The sequence below is a fragment of the Sorex araneus genome, chromosome X (assembly GCF_027595985.1).
Source record: "Sorex araneus isolate mSorAra2 chromosome X, mSorAra2.pri, whole genome shotgun sequence".
Lineage (NCBI taxonomy): Eukaryota > Metazoa > Chordata > Mammalia > Eulipotyphla > Soricidae > Sorex > Sorex araneus.
In genome coordinates, this window is record NC_073313.1 from 55,207,724 (window position 1) to 55,228,335 (window position 20,612).

General features: G+C 44.3%; 1 protein-coding gene across 9 annotated transcripts in view; it reads right to left on the bottom strand.

Moving 5' to 3' along the window:
• The window catches only part of LOC101539144 (protein FAM156A/FAM156B), a 67,453-nt gene that overhangs the window by 17,783 nt on the left and 29,058 nt on the right, over positions 1-20,612 (bottom strand). For 6 of the 9 annotated variants that reach the window (XM_055120456.1, XM_055120458.1, XM_055120455.1 and 3 more), the window contains one exon: positions 73-2,844. In XM_055120456.1, the coding sequence (XP_054976431.1) occupies positions 2,073-2,723 (651 nt within the window). In that variant the 5' untranslated portion in view covers positions 2,724-2,844 and the 3' untranslated portion in view covers positions 73-2,072. Of the gene's footprint in view, positions 1-72; positions 2,845-20,612 lie in introns of those variants that run through there. The other 3 variants (XR_008627237.1, XR_008627238.1, XR_008627236.1) reach the window with 1 other exon arrangement.

Below are 20,612 nucleotides of genomic sequence, written 5' to 3' on the forward strand. Positions count from 1 at the left end.
GGCCTCTCCAGGCAGCCCCTCTCTCGGCTACCCCAAGCCCCAGCCACAACTCATCTTTCTCACAGCTCTCACCTCTTGCAGCCGCACCGAGCAACACAGCGTGTGCATGTCATGTTTCTCTACCACACTGAAACGTGTAGGCACGTTTGGCAGATCACAGGCTCAGTTCAGGACACAGATATGTCTGTGTCTTTTGTCCTCAGATACCTGTGCCAACAGCCAAGCTGGAGGAGGGGCAGAGCGCCCCCGGTGCACTTGTGAAGAGAAACAACATGCCCCTTCCTCAGACTTGGGTACTGATCCCATCTGCTCCATGTCACTGAAATGCCACGTCTCTCACGTTCTACACAGACTCTTGGAGGTGACGGGACGGTGACGTGGTTTGGGGTCAGGTCCTGAAGCCAGCCTGCGATGTGCTGTCTCTCCTCATCTCTTTGCTGTGGCACTCTGAGAAAATGTCCAACTTCTCTGTTCTTTGCTTTACTAACTCACACGGTGGAGATTAAATGCTTTCAAACTGCCCAGTAGCTTCAGTCGAGCCCCAGTTGTCTGATGAAACCCCGTGATTAGAATGAAACTGCACAAGGAGATCTGTGGACAAGCCACTTCTGTCATCAGAGGTAGACATTTGCAGCCACCGAGCCCCGGGGACAACCTACAGACGCAGACTGGCAGAAAGCCGAGTTTTCCTTCATGCCACAGTGGTCTCGATCTAGGAACATGTGAGCTGGTACTGTGGTGGCACAGAGTGGTAGGCTTAATCATTGCTGCCTCCAGTGATGGAAAGGTCCATGTCTGAAATCTAAACTAACAGTGCAGTGGTCACCCAGTGTTGTTCCAATCCCATCAGCTCGGCACGCAACAGCTGTTCCTGGCCACCAACTGGGCGGCAGACCCTGAGCATGGTCTCTGCAGAGCTGGAAGGGGCGGCAGCAGCCCGCAGGATCCCCTGCTGTAGGCAACAGACTTTGCTTCCAAGTCTGTGGACAGCATCTCTGTCTCCCACTTGCTCAGGGGCTCATCAGAAGGCCGGTCCTGCCTCAGGGGCCCAAACAGTAGCTAGGTGCTATGTGTCAGCCTGCCCTTCCGCCCTGTCTGTTCAAGTCTGCACTGAATTCCTTTCCATGAAGTTGCACATGCTGGCCCGGACCCACGTGTAGTGATCTGTGATGTATCAGGAATACAGGCAAAGAAACCCAAATCCTGAAGTTCATTTCCTTTTGTTCACTTATTTATTTGGTATCAGTGCTGAGGAACCAGTGGAAGCTCTTGCCAGTGGGATTTCAATTGAAGCTCCTTCAAGTGGGAGTTGTAGTGAATCGGGCAAACAGTGCATTTCTTTCAGAATAACTTTCTCAGAGAACTCATGGCACACTCGCAAGTTCACACGTCACCTGACTTTTCCAGGCTGTTCAGGGCAATCTGGAAACCACTGTCCGAGCACCTTGTGGCATTGCCTGAGACAGAGTGGTGCTTGCTGGTGGCAGTTCCTAAAATAGCTCAATAGTTCAGGGACACCGAGGAGCCTTCCACAGGAGGGAACCGTTTTCTCTGTTGATAACAAAGGAGGGAGGGAGAGCCGAGGTCCAGGGTGGCAAAGTGACAACATGCATCACGACAGCTACACTACCAGGGTTCTGGACCACCGGCATAGAGACTCCCTGCCCCAGAATGGGCCCGACTGATCCAGAAATTCCCAGGGAGGTCCAGGACCTCTCCGGGAGCAGAGCCAGTCTCACGCTGACAGCATATCCAGTCATGGCTCTGGTTCTGATCCTCCTCAGATTACTGCTTACTGCTTACTGCACGAGGGTGCACACAGCGATTCTGCAGCAGCAGGTTCCAAAGCTGACTGTGTTTAGGACTCGGTCACATGGGAACATGCACCTCAGTTTTTTCATTTTTTTTCTTTTTTGGCTCTTGGGTTTGGGGATACATACTGCAGTGCTCTGACACAAACGCTGGCTCTATGCCAGAGGCCACTCCTGGCGGTGCTTGGGGGTGGAGGCAAAGGGCAGGGATCAGCCCTCTAGAAGGCAAGCACCTTCATACCTGTAGTTTGTCTGGTCAGCCTAGTTTTCTTTCAACCACTGCTTCAGGAGCCTCTGAAACATCTCCTTGCTTTCCTGCTCCATATCTACCTGTAGCTTCTCCTCTGTGTCCTGCTGTTGGCGTGCCGCTTCCTGCACAAGGCTGGTCCCGCTGGTGCCCAGGCTGAGGGTCAGGCCATTGAGGCCCTGAACCAGTGTGTCCCAGGAAGAAGCGGGTGGGGCCCGGCTCCTCTCGGCAGGCAGCACCAAAGCACTGGGCTTATGGGTCTGGCAGTATCGACATTCACATCGGAAGGTATTCTGGTCTCCATGGCTAGAGGAAAAGACCCTGGCTTCCCTCTTAACGCGGTAAGGTGCCACGAGATCCATGTTCCTCTGTCTCGGGTGTCCCAAGAATGTCATCTTTGTCATCTTCCTTCGAGGGGACACTGGCCTTTCCCACCACCTCTCCTGCAGGCTTTTCTCATCTCGGTACCGCTGCTGGAGCAGCCTCTCTGGTAGAGCAGCAGGTGAGTTTGCATCAGGACTGAGGTTCAGGTCGCTGAGACCCATCATTAGCATTTCTGAGAAGGAGACTTGAGGGGTCGGCGGGACTTCCTGAGAAGTCTCTTCGCAGGTCATGGTGGAGGGTTCAGAAACCAATGATGGGCTGTGCTTCTGGTGGGGGTCCATGGTGGTCCACTCTGTGTCTGAAGCTCCTGTTGGCCTCTGGGTCCAGATGTCTAGGGTGAAGGTGAAGGTTTTCAAAGAGCCAGAAGGCTTCACGGACTGTGTTTGGCCAGAAGAACCTTAACTGCAACAGACAGTGAGAAGAGATGAAAGGAATCTATTATTATTCGTCTGACTTACCCGGTATGCCCATTTCCTAGCTGGCACATGCAAATAGTAATGCCACCTCCTTCTCAGGTTGCTTAGTGAGTTACCAGATGTCACGCATTTCAAGAGTAAGGACATCTGTGGACAGACTGCATCCCTTTGGCATGCAATACGAAGAGCAAAGGACTCCTTCCCTATGACATGGTCACTCCACTGAGCTGGAATGCAAGGAGTTGAGGTGAGAGTCTCCAAGAGCTCTGTACTCCCAAGTCACTGAAGCATTTCCACAGTAACTACCATCCCAGGGCATGGCTCAGCGCTAGAACATGTGACTGACTGCAGAGTAACCAAGGTCATGAAGCAGCTTGATTGTCTCCTGACAGACAACTGGATCAAGACAATGTCTGTATACCATGCGGCAGTATGCAGCCTAGACAACGGAAGTAATTCCAACTCTTCGTGACAACATGGGTCAGTCTGGCGTCATGACGCAAAATGAAAGATGTCAGATACAGAAAAGCAAATGCTGCAAGATTTCTGAGACAGTGAGTGTTACAGATAAACAGAATAGTGGTTCAATATCCCTAGGCCAAGGGTAAGGAAAGGGGACACAAGGAGTTTTTTGATGTCTATAACGTGCACATGTAGGGCCAGAGAAATTGTATAGTGGGCAAGGAGCTTGCTTTGCATGCAGCTGCCGGGTGACATCCACGTGGTGACCGCCATCCTCTAGAACCCACTACCCAGAGGTTCGAACTTGCAGTGATGTGGTGCGTAGGAGATCTTGGGATTGGGGTCTTACTCATATGCTCTCCGCCCAGACAAGATCCAGAGCAGCCGCACACGAAACTGTGAACTGAGCTAAAATATCAGAAATGCAAAACCGCACGGCTGCAACAGTGGCCGCAGGAGCTCATATATTCTTCATTCTCAGCAATGGAAAACAAATTACCAAATGATACCTTTACAGCAGGTTTAATTGTTGGGGGAAAATTCTAAATAATAAAAGTTTTCTGTTGAAATATCGAATGTATTCAAAGTATAGAGTGAATAAAGTGAAGATTATTAGCCACACAGGTGAGGGGGAGGGGGGTAAAGTTGGGTTCTCGGTGGAGGAACATGTGCACTGTTGAAGGGATGGGGGTCTGATCATTAAGTGACTGAAACTTGAACTGAAAACTTTGTAACTTTTTTCATTGTGATTCAATAAAAAAAAATAAAATTTTTTTAAAAAGATTTCTGAGACAGTGAGTGTTACATATAAATAGAATGGTGGTTCAATATCCCTACGCCAGGGGTAAGGAAAGGGGACACGAGAAGTTTTTTGATGTGTATAAAGTGCACTTGTTGGGCCAGAGAATTAGTTTAGTGGGCAAGGCGCTTGCCTTGCTTCAGATGCAGGGTGCCATCCCTGGTACCACATGTGTTCCACTGAGCATTACCAGGAGTGATCCCGTATCAGAGAGACAGGAATAACCCCACATATATCTGGTGTGCAGGAATAAGCCCTGAGCACTTCACAGTATGGACTCCCTTCACTCCTCAAATGAGTAAAGGTGAGTGGGGAGGAAGCTGTTCAGAGCTGTGAAAGAGAGTGACTGACTGTAGCTAATGATACAGCTTTGTGCAGTTAAAACTTTGTTGGGAATGGGATCAAGCATATGGCTCAGTGGCAGGACAAATCCCTCATACTATGACACCAGCGTTTCAATAATAATTGAACCTATAAATTGAACCTATAAATCCAGGAATAAGTTGCTAGGAGGGCCAATTTCTTATCATATATTTGTAGAAAACACACACACAAATAGAAAAAGGATATCGACAGAATCTTTTTCGTGGTGATTAAACAGAAAGGAAGGAAGGAATGAAGGCAGGGATGAAGGCAGGAAGAAGGAAGGAAGGAAGGAAGGAAGGAAGGAAGGAAGGAAGGAAGGAAGGAAGGAAGGAAGGAAGGAAGGAAGGAAGGAAGGAAGGGAGGGAGGGAGGGAGGGAGGGAGGGAGGGAGGGAGGGAGGGAGGAAGGAAGGAAGGAAGGAAGGAAGGAAGGAAGGAAGAGAAAGAAAAAGGAAGGAAGGAAGGAAGAAAGAAAGAAAGAAAGGAATGAAGGAAGGAAGGAAGGAAGGAAGGAATAGAGAGAGAGAAAAAGAAAGAAAGAAAGAAAGAAAGAAAGAAAGAAAGAAAGAAAGAAAGAAAGAAAGAAAGAAAGAAAGAAAGAAAGAAAGGAAGAAAGGAAGGAAGGAAGGAAGGAAGGAAGGAAGGAGGAAAGAAAGAAAGGAAGGAAGAAAAGAAAGAGAAAGAAAGAAAGAAAGAAAGAAAGAAAGAAAGAAAGAAAGAAAGAAAGAAAGAAAGAAAGAAAGAAAGAAAGAAAGAAAGAAAGGAAAAGTTAACAAAAAAACCCAAATCTTTTGGAGGTGAGAGATATGTTTATTTCCTTGAGTGTGACAATGGTATGACAAGGGTATTCTTATGTATGAATATGTCCTATTATACACTTTTAAGGATATGTTACAGCTTCTGTGTTTCAATAAGACATCCACAGCTCTAAGCTGTACATAATTAATTAAGAACAGATAATACAGGGGCTGGAGAGATAGCACAGCGGGTAGGGCGTTTGCCTTGCACGCGGCCGACCTGGGTTCGGTTCCCAGCATCCCATATGGTCCCCTGAGCACCGCCAGGAGTAATTCCTGAGTGCAAGCCAGGAGTGACCCCTGTGTATCTCCAGGTATGATCCAAGAAGAAAAAAAATAGATAATACAAATAGAATGATGGGAAGGGGCAGCACCATAGCAACAGATGCAGGGAAGATTTTTTGGCAAAACAGAAAACCCATCGATGATAAAAGAACTCTCACAAATCAGGAAGAGAGGAATTTCGGACCATGAGGAAGGGCACGTTCAGGGTCTGGGGAGATGACACAGTGGGATGGTGGATACACCAGGCGCTGATTCTGTCCCTGGGACTGCACTCCCTGCCACTAGCAGCACCAGGTATGGCCCTAGTGTCCCTTGAGCGCCTCAAGGTGTGGTGCGGGAGGCTCCGATCTCACAGAGTCTGAGCAGCACTGCATCTTCCGGGTCTCGCGCATAGAGGTCCAGCTTGGTTGGCCGAGGCTCACCAGGAGAGACTCCTGAGCTGTCTCAGAAGGCACCACAACCTACAAAATAACCGCCTCCAAACTGGTGAAAGATGTAATGTTTCCTAAGACTGCAAACAAGAAGCAAGGATGACCATTCTCCCCTCTGTGCTTTAACAGCAAGGGCGAAGTCCAGAGCCAGCGTTCAGAAAAGCCTTAGCCTCCATGCAGAGAGGAAGAAATAAAATGGCCCCTTCAAATATCTCAGGCTCATCTACCAAAGTAAAACCCAATGTCTTGCACAGGAATCTCATGGCGCTAGTAAGTAAGCAGGCACTATGCAGGACCAAAGGAACCCTTGTTTTCACACCACCCCAGAGAGACCCCTGCACCAGGCGTGCTGTACTGATTGTGTTTGATCAGAACTGGAACTGAACTGAAGAGAAGCATCCAATATCTCAATGCCTGCATTTGTGACCCCATCTGGGAGACCCAGAGTGGAAACCAGCTTTCTGGTGAGAGGTCCTTCAGAATGACGAAAAGCTGGGAAGTCTGCTTGGTGAAGCTGAAAGAGACTCCAGTGTCCCCTTAAATCACCCACTAAGACTCCGCTCAGGTGGCACTTCCTCCCCAGAAATTATCTCCAGCTTCATGGCAACCCAGACAGGCGACAAAACAGTCACTGCATATCACACCCATAATTTCTCATCCCAGTTCCTGCTCCACTGGGCTGTCATGTCAGAGGTGGCTGATGTCTGTCTCCCTCAGTAGCTAGGAACTGATACGTCAGGGATAGTGGGCATTTCCGGATCTCTAGGCAATGGAATAAGGAGCATGTGTGGCCACTACAAGCCCCCCTGAGCCATGTGCAATGCACAGGACTAAGAGTCCTGGTTCCAACCTCACAAATCGTCCAGGGCAAGAAAAGACTTTGGTCTTGTCTCTGGAACACAGGATCCTGTATTTGTGGTGCTAGAGCTCTCCATCCTACTAGGTCTCCAATGAAGGGAGATTCTCTGCAGCAGCCTTACACACAGACGGTAAGTTGCTCACATCTGACAGGTGCCCCTTTAGACTGTGAAAAAGAAAAATACGGAGATGGTTGAAACATGGGGCTATTTTTCAAGGTATGTCTGAAGGTAGCCAAGGGTATGTATGCAAAGAGAGTAATGGCAACTCTGGGTGTGCAAGGTTTGAGGAGGTTCAAGTGGTTCAAGGTGCAAGAGGAAGAGAAGGACAGTGTCCTGAGAGTGACAGAGGTCACAGAGACTCACCAAATCAGAAGGTGAACTTGTCCTTTTTGGACTCTGGAGCTACTTCTACACCTGTCCCCTGGAAGATAAAAGGGTCTGGTTGCTGGATACAGACAAGAAGAATTTACCAATCGGTTTGCAGTGGAGAAGGAACACTCATTTGCTGCTGGTGGGAATGTCCTTTGGCTCAACCTCTATGGAAAACGGTATGCAGACTTGTGAAATAACTAAAAACAGAGTTTCTGCATAACCCAGTGTTCATTCTCTGCCATCTTAACAAAGAGCACAAATACTAATGTGAAAAGCGAGCTGCATACCCAGGTTCATTTGGGGGCTGAATATAACAGCCAAGATATGGAAACAACCTAAGTGTGCAACAGCAGATGAATGAATAAACTCTGGCAAAGTTGGGTGTGTTGAGGATAGTTAGGACAGAGAAGGAAGAACGGTGACTAGGATAGCTGGAAATGATCATTCTGCACAAGAACTGAGTGCTGAAAAGAGGTAAAGATATATATATTCTCGCACGGCAGAGCATGGCAAGAAACCCATGGCCTATTCAATATGCCAAAAACAGTAACAACAAGTCTCAGAATGGAGACATTACTGGTGCCCGCTCGAACAAATCAATGAGTAACAGGACGACAGTCCTACAGTGTTATATATATGCATAGATAGATAGATAGATAGATAGATAGATAGATAGATAGATAGATAGATAGATAGATAGATAGATAGATACTGGACTGGAGTGATAGCACAGTGGGTAGGGCGTTTTTCTTGCACACAGCCAACCTGGGTTCAATTCCTCAGTCTCTCTCTGAGAGCCCGGCAAGTTACTGAGAGTATCTTGCCTGCACAGCAGAGCCTGGCAAGCTATCTGTGGCATATTTGATATGCCAAAAGCAGTAATAACAGTTCTCACAATGGAAAAGTTACTGGTGCCCGCTCAAGAAAATTGATGAATGTGACTACAGTGCTACAGTGCAGTGCTATATGTATACATATATATACATATATATGATAGCCTGTCAATACATTTATTGCAAACCACAAAGCTCAAAATGAAAGAGAGAAAGAGAGTAGCTTGGGGAGGGCGAGGAATGAAGTTCAGTGGTGGGATACACGCTTCACATGCCTGATATTTATGGGGACTTGAACTTGATCGCCAGCACCAAGAAAAAAATAAAAGGAGGAGGAGGAGTGGGAGGAGGATGGAGAAAATGGTGGAGGAAGAGGAGGAGAATGAGGAGGAGGAAGTAGAAGGATGATGAGGAGGAGGAAGTAGAAGGAAGAGGAGGAACAAGTAGAATGAGAGGAGGTGGAGGAGGAAGAGGAAGGAGAAGGAGGAGAAGGAAAAGGAGGAGAAGGGGAAGGAAAAGAAGGAGAAAGAAGAAGAAGGTGAAGGAGATTGAGAAGATTGACGATGACACCAAAGAGAGCACATGTATTAAGATATCTGCATTGCATGCAACACACTTCATTTTGATTGCTTGCTAGGAATATGATTCCTGGAATTCCAACGGAGTGACCCTAAACATGGAGCCAGGATTAAACCATGTGTGTGAGACCCCCCAAAGAAGCTGTGGTATATAAACGGAATGCAATACTATGAATGTCAAGATGACACCTCACCTCTTGCTATAATTTGGTTGGAATTGGAAAGTGTTCTGTGAAGTGAAGCAATAAGATGAGGACAACATAAAAACAAACATTACTGAGCTGGAGATATAGTACAGCATGTAGGTTCTTGCCCTGCACGAAATCACCCAGGGTTCTATCGTGGCCACTACATGTGGTCCCGTGATTCTGGCAGGAGTGATCCCTGGGTGTTGCACCAGGAGCACACCATGAGTACAGCTGGGTGTGCCCACAACAACAAACACAAAAAGGTGAACATTATTATAGCCATGTTATCTCAACTATACTTACACACAGAGGAAATTGAAAGAAAGAAAGAAAGAAAGAAAGAAAGAAAGAAAGAAAGAAAGAAAGAAAGAAAGAAAGAAAGAAAGAAAGAAAGAAAGAAAGAAAGAAAGAAAGAAAGAAAGAAAGAAAGAAAGAAAGACCAAGGACCCATATTTGCTCATGGTTCCCTTAAGAGAATTACAGGATGCAGTTCCAACAAGTTCAGATCCACATCTGGTGAAGTTCAAGATCATCCGAGAAAAGCATGGACAGTAGACAGTCCAGATTGAGTGAGTACAGAACACGTGATTCATAACCTTTAATCCATGAATGAAAGGAGGTTCTAGAAGGGCATCTGCTAGCTTTTATTGATTGATTGATTGATTGATTTGCGGGAGGTATTCGGGTTATGCTTGGTTGTGCTCAGGATTTAGTCCTGGCTGTGTTTCAGAGTCATACAAGCACTCTCTGGGGACCATATGTGGTACCCGGAATCAATTTGGTGTCAGTCATTTGGAAGGCAAGCACCTTATCCTCTATACTATTCTCTCTGGATCCGGGTGCCCGGCTGTTGTCCTCACTCCCAAGAAAACATGGGGTGCTGGCTCCAGGCTTTGTGCTTCCCAAAACTTAGTGTTTCAGAAATCTTTCATGGGGTAGCATTCCTCAAAACACAGAACACAGAGTAGTTTCTCCCCAGTGATCTCTAACAGATATATTATATATATTATATATAAATTATATATTACATAATATATTATATAATATATATATTATTCTCCCTATCTTCAAATTAGATCTCTGAGGATCACGAGGCGGGGGGATGGGGGTGCTAGCAAATCATTCAAGGTCATGCAGTTGGGTAGTGGTGGTGACCAGTAAAATACAAATGGCCTCAGGCCAATATGTCTCACTCTTTGTCTTGATTTGGCTTTGCATTTACCAGCTTCCACAAAACTCAGGTTCTCCGGACTCTGAAATTCTTCAGTTATCTGCTTTCCAGAGTTCATGTTGTGTTTTTTTTTATTGAATCACCATGTGGAAAGTTATAAAGTTCTCAGTCCAGAGTTCCGGTTTCCTTCAGAACACTGGATCTCTTAGCTGGTTCGAGGAAAACTTCCCTTGGGATGTAGGTAGGTTGAATTTAAATGAAACATTTTGTTAAGTCTGGATTGCATCCTCCCGTTGGTTACAGAAAATAAACCACCTGGGTTCTCATATTTGATGTTAGTCAATATTCAACCAGGGAATTAGTTGGAAGGAATACTTTCTCCAGGTATAACTTAGACCAAACAATTCAAAGGCTAAGACAATCTAGGTAAAATGAATTGTTTTTCTTCTTTTTGGCAGGGTGGCAGGTTGGGACCACCTGCTCAGGGTTTGCTCCTGGCCTGTGCACAGATTTCACTACTGGCTCTGTTCTCAGGAATAACTCCTGGCAGTGCTGAAGGGAACACACACAGTTCTAGCAAGAAAATCAGGCCCTGTAGACTGCAACACCAGCCAAAGTCACTGCTCTCTAGATAAAGTTATCAAAGACTAGAAAGTAACTCAGTGGTAGAGCATTTGCCTTTGCTTATGTTGGGCCTTGGAGCTGATCCAGGATACTACAAAAAAAAAAGTGCAGTCCCTCAATACAAAAATTCTTTCCTTTTATCCTTTTTCTCTTCGGTAGGTCCCCTGAAAGGTTCTGCATAAGGTTGGCCATTCACTTTTCAGATTTTGATGAAACAAGAAAATGTACCTTAGTGTCAGAATGTATTCCTAAACCCACACAATCTTACCCCAACCATACAACCTGATACATCCAGAAAAAGTCCGTTGATATAATGAAATTGGAAAGGTAAGCACAATTCTGTAACTAATTTTCGGGCCAGATCTGATTGCAGTAGAGGGCTCACCCCAGAATCTGCTTTACTCCTGTCATCTGGACAATGACGCCACCTTCCCTCAGTGTTTGTGCAATTTAGATTGTAAAGCGGTCTGTAACAGTTTTCTAATTACTACATACTCCTGAAAAGGAACCACTGCCTAATAAATGTAAGTCTGACCATGTCTCATGTTTCTGTCCTCTCTCACATCTCCTGAGGATGTGTCCCCAGTGGTTTTTGCAGGGGAAAAGTGTTTTTCCTGGAAATCATGCTTTCTTTCTTTCTTTCTTTCTTTCTTTCTTTCTTTCTTTCTTTCTTTCTTTCTTTCTTTCTTTCTTTCTTTCTTTCTTTCTTTCTTTCCTTTCTTTCTTTCATTATTTATTTATTTATTTGGGGGAGGTATTTGGGTCATGCCTGGTTCTGTCAAATTTTGGATATAAAAATTGGTGGCTCAGCCCTTTTGGAAAACAGTATGAGTGCTTCTCAAAAATTAGAAATTGAGCACCCTGGGGCCGGAGCGATAGCACAGCGGGTAGAGCATTTGCCTTGCATGAGGCAGACCCGGGTTCGATTCCCGGCATCCCATATGGTCCCCCAAGCACCGCCAGGAGTAATTCCTGAGTGCAAAGCCAGGAGTAACCCCTGAGCATCGCTGGGTATGACCCAAAAAGCAAAAAAAAAAAAAGAAATTGAGCACACATTTCACCCAGCAATACCACTCCTGGGAATATATCCCGGAGAGGCAAAAAAGTATAGTCAAAATAACATTTGCACTCGAATATTCATTGCAGCACTGTTTACAATAGCCAGAATCTGGAGAAAACCCGAGTGCCTGAGATCCGATAACTGGCTAAAGAAACTTTGGTACATAGTTTCTTATGTACCAAATGGAATACTATGCAGCTGTTACAAAAGATTAAGTCATGACCTTTGCATATAAGTGGATCAACATGGAAAGTATCATGCTAGTTGTAGCAATGGGATGCGCTTGAGATATCAGGACAGGGGCATTACCGGCGCCGCTCTACGCTGAGATGTGACCCAAGTGGCCACATGGGTGCGGTCTCTCTGTTGCTGTATGACCATGATCCCGGAGGCCAGCTAAACTACTTTTGGTACGAGCAGCTTCTTGCAGAAATGTCTCTAGATTGTGAACTAAGCCATGGCCCCACACCACCCCAGGAGGAGAAAGGTTTTTCTCTCTCGGCTTTTTCCTTTTGGGGGAAGGGGGGGAAACATGGTGACCGCCATCTTATAAGGACCACTAGACAGAGGTACGAGCTTGCAATGATGCAATTACTGGCAGAAATTTCCCAGGACTTAGTTACTAAAATACTAAAATACAGAAATCCAAAACCTCATATCTCTTCATTCTCATCAATGGAAAACAAATTATTAAATGCTTCCTTTTCAGCAGGTCGATTTTGGGGGGGATACTCCAAACAACAATAATAGTAAGTTTTTTTGTGGAAATATTGAATGTAATCAAAGTAAAGAGAAAGTAAAGTGAAAATTATCAGCTACACAGGCTGGGGAGTGGGGGTGGGAGGGGAGGTATACTGGGGTTCTTGGTGGTGGAATATGTGCACTGGTGAAGGGATGGGTATTCGATCATTGTGTAACTGAGACTTAAGCCTGAATGCTTTGTAAGTTTCCACATCGCGATTCAATTAAAAATAAATAAATAAAATAATAATAATAAAAACATAATGACTATGAATATTAATTCTAAATTTAGAATTATTTACCTGTTTTTACAGTAAAAATAGAAAGTATCATGCTAAGGGAAATGAGTCAAAAAGAGAGACAGACATAGAAAGATTGCACTCATCTGTGGAATATAAAGTAACAGAATGGGAGACTAGCACCCAAGAATAGTATAGATAAGTACCAGGAGGTTGGCTCCATGGCTTGGACTGGCCTCACATGCTGGAGGAAAAGGCAGCTCTGATAGAGGAGGGAACACTAGGTAAAGTTGGTTTGAGGATCCGCTGGGGATGGGAGATGCACGCTGAAAGTAGACTGTATCAAACATGATACAAGCATGATCAAACATAATACCTCTATTGCAACCACAACACCCAAAAGGAGAGAGAGAAAAAAAGGGAATGCCCTGTCACAGAGGTGGGATGGGGTGGGGGGATTGGATGGGGAGTGGGAGGGATACTGGGATCATCAGGGTTGGAGAATGGGCACTGGTGGAGGGATGGGTACTCGAGCACTGTATGACTGAAACACAAGCACGGAAAGTTGTAAGTCTGTAACTGTAACTCATGGTGATTCACTAATAAAATTTTTTTTAAAGTTGGTGCAATAAAATTTTAAAAAATAAAATAAAACAAAGTGGGAAGTGATGAGAGGACTATAAAACCACAGAAACACATTCAGAACCTGTCGAAGAGATATTTTACCTCTAGTATATCATGTTATCGAAGCACTGTCACACGTCCTACAATGGAGACTTTACTGGTGCCCACTTGAGCAAATCGATGAACAAAGGGATGACAGTGCTACAGTGCTATCATATCCTGGGTATATGACAATAATCATAGAAAGTTCTGTGCTATTTGTCTCAGCTTTAACCAGGGAACCACCAACTAAAGGCAAAGGGAGAAATACTTCCTGCAGGGATTGTCAAACCATCATTCTGATATTTGAGGAACTGGATTTCTGAAGAAAAACAACTAATATCTCAAATTGCATCTTACTTTTGCCCAAGAGAAGGAACTGGTGCAATGAGGTAAGGTACCTAGAGAGTGCCTATCTCAGTCCCTCTGTCTTTTCCATGGACCAGGGTCCTTGTCATACCTAAGCCAGAGTGCTTCTGTCAACCTTCAGACCCAGGAGGAAGCACAGCCTTAGGGAATGAAGGGGTTAAGAGCATAACCCAGAATAATTCAAGTAGTCCTCCCTGTGAAGTAAAAGGCCAGATCAGCCACTCTCTCACCTCTAGGAGTAATTTCATAGAGCTGGAATACACCTATGTGGTGCAGGGTGTGGCCAATAGTGAACAGGAAAATTTCAGTTAGTTTGGGGTTGAGGGCTCTCTGGCCCTTCAGCCAAGGGAGAGAAGGTATTTGACTTCCTGGCCTGGAGATCTAATAGCTATTGCACAGCTTACTGGAGAAACGACAAACTGTGGTGGCAAGCCTATCCAAGTGCCAAGCGGAGCCATTTTTGGAACATAAAGTCTGGTCCAAATGTCTTTATTGAGGGTCTTTAGGGGTTCAGGGCCCTTAGGGGTTTAGAGGTTGAGGGTCTTTTGGGGTACAACATTATTAACATAGCAAAACTGACAAGATGGCACCTTTTGAAACTGTCCAAACTCATTCCCAATGAAAATAGATTTGCTTTTAATCTGCAGGTAATGAAAACTTGCACAGCAATGGATGCTTTTGTGAAGTGAGCGAAGGAAGCAAAGGGGCTGGGGAAGTCATCAGAGAGCTGGAGCACAGGCAAAGCATGTGGGAGGACTGAGTTCTAGCTGGCACCATAAGGGAGTGCTGGACTGACTCCCAGCAATGAATGAGTCAGGAGTAGCCTCTAACACCACTGGGTGTGACCCCCAAATATCCGATATTTATAAATGAAGGTAGTGGTAAATTGATCTGTTACTCACAAATGTGATCATCTTCTCACCATCTAGAAATAGCCGCAGAGGCATTAGGTACACTGGAGATGATTTTTGAGAGAGAAGAAACGTGTTAGAGACCAGGTTCTGAAGGTTAGAGACTAAGGATATGGGGTTGCAGGGGGGAGCCTGGAGGATCTGAAGGCAGGCTGTGTCTCTGAGAGTCAGGTGGGTGGGGTGGGCACTGACGTGATAATAAAGATATGTTACTTTCAGTTCATCCATTTCTCTTTGCTACCATTACATGCTGCTTGGCAAAAACACATAGAGCACAGGAGAAGTAGGGGAAGTGGAGGGATGTCATTTTACCTAGAGGGCCGAGCAGAAAAACAGCACAGTTGAGTTTAAGGAGAACATTCTTATAGACTGAGTGGGTTAAGCAGTGATCATTTCCTCTCTAATTATATTTCTGGCGTCCCAGATGAGGCTTTTGCCTACCTTAGACTGTGTATGTTATTGCCTCAAGTCACTCCGGTCGTAGAGGTTGAATCTTACAGGCATGAAATACGCAGCAAATCCAATGGTGAACCCATCCACCTCACTCCCCACACATCTGTGCCTCTGGTGTTGCCCAAGTCAGTCAAAGGCTGTCTCCCCAGCTGCTCAGGCCAGAGACCCTCACAGCAGTCCTTGGTTGCTGCCTCTCTCTCTTGATACCACCTCCATCACCTGGCATGCTTGTCTCAACTGTACATCTTCTAAAGTTAGATACTGCCATGTACCTTCCTCCCATCATCACACTTAGTTCCCTAGTTCATGTCACCTTCATCTCTCCTTGGCAACCACAACTAGTGTCTGACTTGCAGGGCTGTCTACTCAGCAACCTGGAAACTGGGAGTTCTTGCACCAAAGAGCTTGTCTCAGAGCTAACTGCCAAGCTGGGCTCTCATTTCTCAGGGCTCTCTTTTGGGAAGCACTGTGCCATATTAGAGACTTCTGTAAGCAGACCTCTCCCCCTAATAACATCCCCACCAGTATCATTCTATTTAATATATATTAAGAAATGAGTGGCCGGCCAGATGAGGAAGACTAAGTATTTATAGTGGCTGCATGACAGTTCTGGGGATGATCAAACTCCAGAGGTGGCTTGGAGCTCAATAGAGAGCAAAGCGAAATGAGGCTCTAGCTGCGATGCTCAGCGTACATGCCTGTACACTCGATAATTCAAGTGCTTAAGCCACAAATCACACACTCTCACACACACACATCCCTGGGTGTAGGGTGAAGAGGCTGCCTCTGTATCCCAGTGCTTGATGATTCAAACTCTTCCACCGCTCTTGTCTTACAAAGTCTGGCAGGTAAGTACTGGTAGATCACCTTTGTGTGTCTCCAGGCTCTGTAAAGTAAGACATTGTGTCCAAGTGGGGCTTTAAGTATGTTTCTTTAAGGCATGAATGATCTTCATCAAGTGTCCTTTTGTCTCTGAAGAATAACTGTTTCAAAATTATTCAGTCACTTGTGAGTACAGGTCACACATGATAATGAAATTAACTGGACATCTCTTCGGTCATATACTCTTCCCTGTAGGGGAGGATTACGTCTTTTGTATCTTTCCTTAATCTTGAATCCAGGTAGAGATGGTCTTTGCTTGAATGCCTACCCCTCCTTGGCCCAGAATCGTGCTTTCAGAGATCTGTTTGTTTAAGGTAAGAGATGGAGCACACAACTTTGTACAGCTTCCTCTTGGTCAGGTCGATTTAAATATGGAAAGATGATCCAAACTGCTATAACATCCTGCCATCCTTGCAGGGGGTAGGGAACCAGGCTTAGAAATATTCCTTCCAGATATCTCAAAATTAGTATAAAAATAGTATGAAGCAAATGCATAAATTTAAACGTCAAGTTTATTTGGTTAGCTAAAATAGAAGAAACTCTAATTCCTTCTCCAAAATTTTGACATTAAAAGTAACCAATTGAGGGGCTGGATCAATAGCACAGCAGGTAGGGCATTTGCCTTGTATGCAGTCAACCTGGGCTTGATTTCCAGCATCCCATATGTTCCCCTGAGCACTTCCAGGATTGATTCCTGAGTGCAGAGCCAGGAGCAACCCCTGGGCATTGCCGGGTATGACCCCTCACCCCGTCCAATATGTAACCAATTGGTTCAGTAACTTAAAATGAAAATAAATTAAAACTCTCTCTGTGGTCTGAATGTGTCCATTTCAAAATGCATATTTGTAACACTAACTCTAAAGTTTAATGGATTGCAAGGTTGGGTTTTAGAAGGTGAGAATGTACAGGATGTTGGCCTCACTCAAGAGGTCAACGCCACGCCACTTCTCATAGCGGTCGTCATGTGAACTCACCTACTAGCCTTGCTCTTTGAATTTATGAAGCAATTTGAGGATATGCAAGCCAAACTGCTAAAATTAATGGACACACCAGTCTTCCAGCTGAAAATCCTTGGCACTAGGGCAGGCTTCCAGCCACACCCACACTCCACTGCTGCCACCATGCCAACTGACCAACTCTGTTGCTTCACTGATAATCTCTGCAGAGACACCAAATTGTGAAAATCCCAGGTACTTTGGTGTCAGAATGAGAACACTGAGGTCCTCTCAAAGTGACAGAGGAATGCCATTCTCACTCTCTGGCCCTATTGCTTTGAGGCCCTGACAGCCACACTCACCTACCACAACTGCTGCCATGTCAACTTTTTGATTCAATTCTACAGATCCTGAAGTTTCTCGACAGTGCAACTCTGTACTGTACTCTGTACAGTGCAGCCCTTCAACACCTCCAAATTCCACAATACTGAAATTCCAGTAGCAGCACACCAAATTCGATGGGAAAGTAACATAGAAGCTAATTAAACTCAACGAACTAAAACAGGAACAGAGAAGGCTCAACTTGCAACAAACAGCATAGCAAATTCTCAGACAAGGACTTAACAACCTAGTGGTGTGAAATAACTATTTTCACAAAATTTATTTTACTGAAACATTTTTAAATAATTCTCTTTTCCTTTTAGTTGTAACAAGCAATATAAAATAAATTACTAAATGCCTGTTATGGGGTAGGCTTGGGAGGTGGTTTGGAAAGTGGGGACAATAGTGGAGGGAAGGTAACTCTCATAGTGGGATTGGTGTTGAAACACTGAAAGCCCATAACAAGTATATTATGAACAACCTTGTAAACCATGGTTTTCAAAGAAAGTATTAAAAGTGATAAGAGTTTTAACCCCCTCAACAAAGAAACTCCTGGAACATCCTTTTCTTTCTCACTATGTGAAGATACAAACAGAAATGGGTGACAACAGAAAGATCATCGGAACTCTGATTGCAGAGCCTCCAGAAGTGTAGCAAATAAAATTTCTGTGGCTGATACACTGTATAGTTAGTGGCCTTCTGCATTTTTTCTTTCGGAGTGGGGGCCACATCTGTGGTTTTCAGGACTTTGGCTCTCAGCTCAGGGATCACACTTGGCAGACTTGGGGGACCATATGGAGTGCTGGGGATTGAACCCAGGCTTGTTGTGTGCAAGGTGCCCAAACCACTGTACTATGACTCTTGCCGAGCTTTTTGTTTTAGTGACCACCGGAATAAGAATGATACACTCAGCAAACATGAATCCAAGGTATAGTAGAGGGGTTAACTTAACATCTCACAGATACATTTTAGAAGTAGGATTATTACCAGGAACAAAGTCACTCCTGTGTACTCCAGATGTTTATTGAAATGATAGAATCACAAATTGTGCAAATGTTTCAAAATATAGGGCAGACTACACCTACATATTACTCAATAAGACAAGATGAATGACTTCAAATCAATAATCAATGCTTTCAGCCTCATAAATGAGGAAACAAAATTAAGAAATAACAATTCTGTACAAATGCTTTCAGATATCTCAAGAGGTCATACTTTCTAAAGTATCTTATAGAATAAGCAAAACCCTGAAAAAAACTAGAAAAAGACCTTTAAGGAAATAAAATTAAGGAACAATATAACTCATAAATATACATACAATAGTCCAACATTAAAATTTTGTTTGAAATCAGCAATTCATAACAAAGATAGAATTATCAACTCAAATAGGCTTATTCTTCTGCTTCAAGATTGGTTAAATTGTTTCTCGTTTTGTTTGGGGGTGATTCCTGGTAATACTCAAGGGTTGGCTGCATGTAGAGCGAGTGCCCTATGCTCTGGACTATCTTTTTAGCCAAACATTCTTTTTCAGAAAATCAATTACTGTAATTTTCTGTAACAACAGGTTATTGGAAGTGTGAGCATCTCAATAGATGAAAAAAGATATTTAATAAATATTTACTTTATATTTAATATGTATTTTTTATTTCACCAATATTTATTTTTCAATATTTGTTTATTAAATGTTTATTAAATATAAAAATTTGTTATAGAATGGGTGGATTATGTACAGAGATTCAGACTTTACACTTATTGAATGTAGGAGGCCAAATGAAGCAATTAGGAGATTTTCAGTCTGGTGAGGGCTCACTGGCTCCTTCTCAAAGTTCTATCTCCTATGTCCTCCCACGCTAAAGGAACAAGGGTCCTCTCTGAGTTTGTTTCATAAGAACAACTATTCCACTCATGAAGGCTCCACCTCACTAATTAATCACCATTTAAAGCTATCACCTCCAAATATGTTCTCAACAGGAATGTTGAGCAATAAAACAGTATACAGCAATATCCTTAACCTGACTAGTTATTTCAGCTACAAAGGTATATAATTTTCATGAGACGAACACTGAACATTTCCCCTCTAATATAGGGATCAAGGCAGGGATGTGTGCTTTAATCAAAGCAAAGAAGCAGAATTAAAAGCAATCATACATAGACAACACATGCATCTGTTTTAAACTCACAACAAAAATCCTCCTTGAACTGAAAATTTAAAATAATGAAAGCAAGGATTGGTTGGAAACATACTTCAATAAGCTGGAGCATAAACTTTGCATGCAGGTGGTCTGGGTTCAATCCCTGAAACTAGATAGTGCTCTGGGCTTCGCCAGAACAATCTCTGAGGAATGGAGATGGGAGCAGTTCCTGAGCATGGTAAGTACAGCCCTCCAAACAAAAACAAAAACAAACCCTCTACCCCCCCAAAAAAAGTAGCAAAATATAGGATTGGTTTTGGGGGGAGGTTCAAATATTTTTTTTTATTTTATTTTTTTTGATTCTCCACCACCAATGATCCCGGTATCCCTCCCACTACTCCCACCCATCCCCCCTCCCCCACCCCGCCTTTCTGGCAGGGTAATCCCTTTTTGCTGTCTCTCCTTACGAGTGTTGTGGTTTGCAATAGAGGTATTGAATTGCTGTAATTCAGTCTGTAGTCTATTTTCAGCATGCATCTCCCCTCCTGAGCGGACCCTCCAAGCACCCCATACTTGATGTTCCCTTCTTTATCTGAGCTGCCCTTCCCCACTACATGTGAGGCTGGCTTCCAAGCCGTGGAGCAATCCTCCTGGTATTCACCTCTACTATTCTTAGGCATAAGTCTCCAATTCTCTTTATTTGTATTCCACAAATGAGTGCAATATTTCTATGTCTGTCCCTCTCTTTCTGACTCAGTTCATATAACACGTTGCTCTCCATGCAGATCCACTTATATGCAAATTTCATGATTTTATCCTCTCTAACAGCTGCATAATATTCCATTGTGTAGATGTACCGAAGTTTCTTTAACCAGTCATCTGTTTTCGGGCACTCGGATTTTTACCGAATTCTGGCTATTGTAAACAGTGCTACAATGAACATACATCTGCAGGTGTCATTTCTACTATGCAAAACATAGGTTTTTAACATAACAGATTTCAGTAAAATACTGTCAGGTTGGACTAGGGCAATAGCACAGCAGGTAGAGCGTTTGCCTTGCACGCGGCTGACCCGGGTGTGATTCCTCCGCCCCTCTCAGAGAGCCCAGCAAGCTACCGAGAGTATCTCGCCCACACAGCAGAGCATGGCAAGTCACCTGTGGCCTATTTGATATGCCAAAAACAGTAACAAGTCTCACAATGGTGATGTTACTGGTGCCTGCT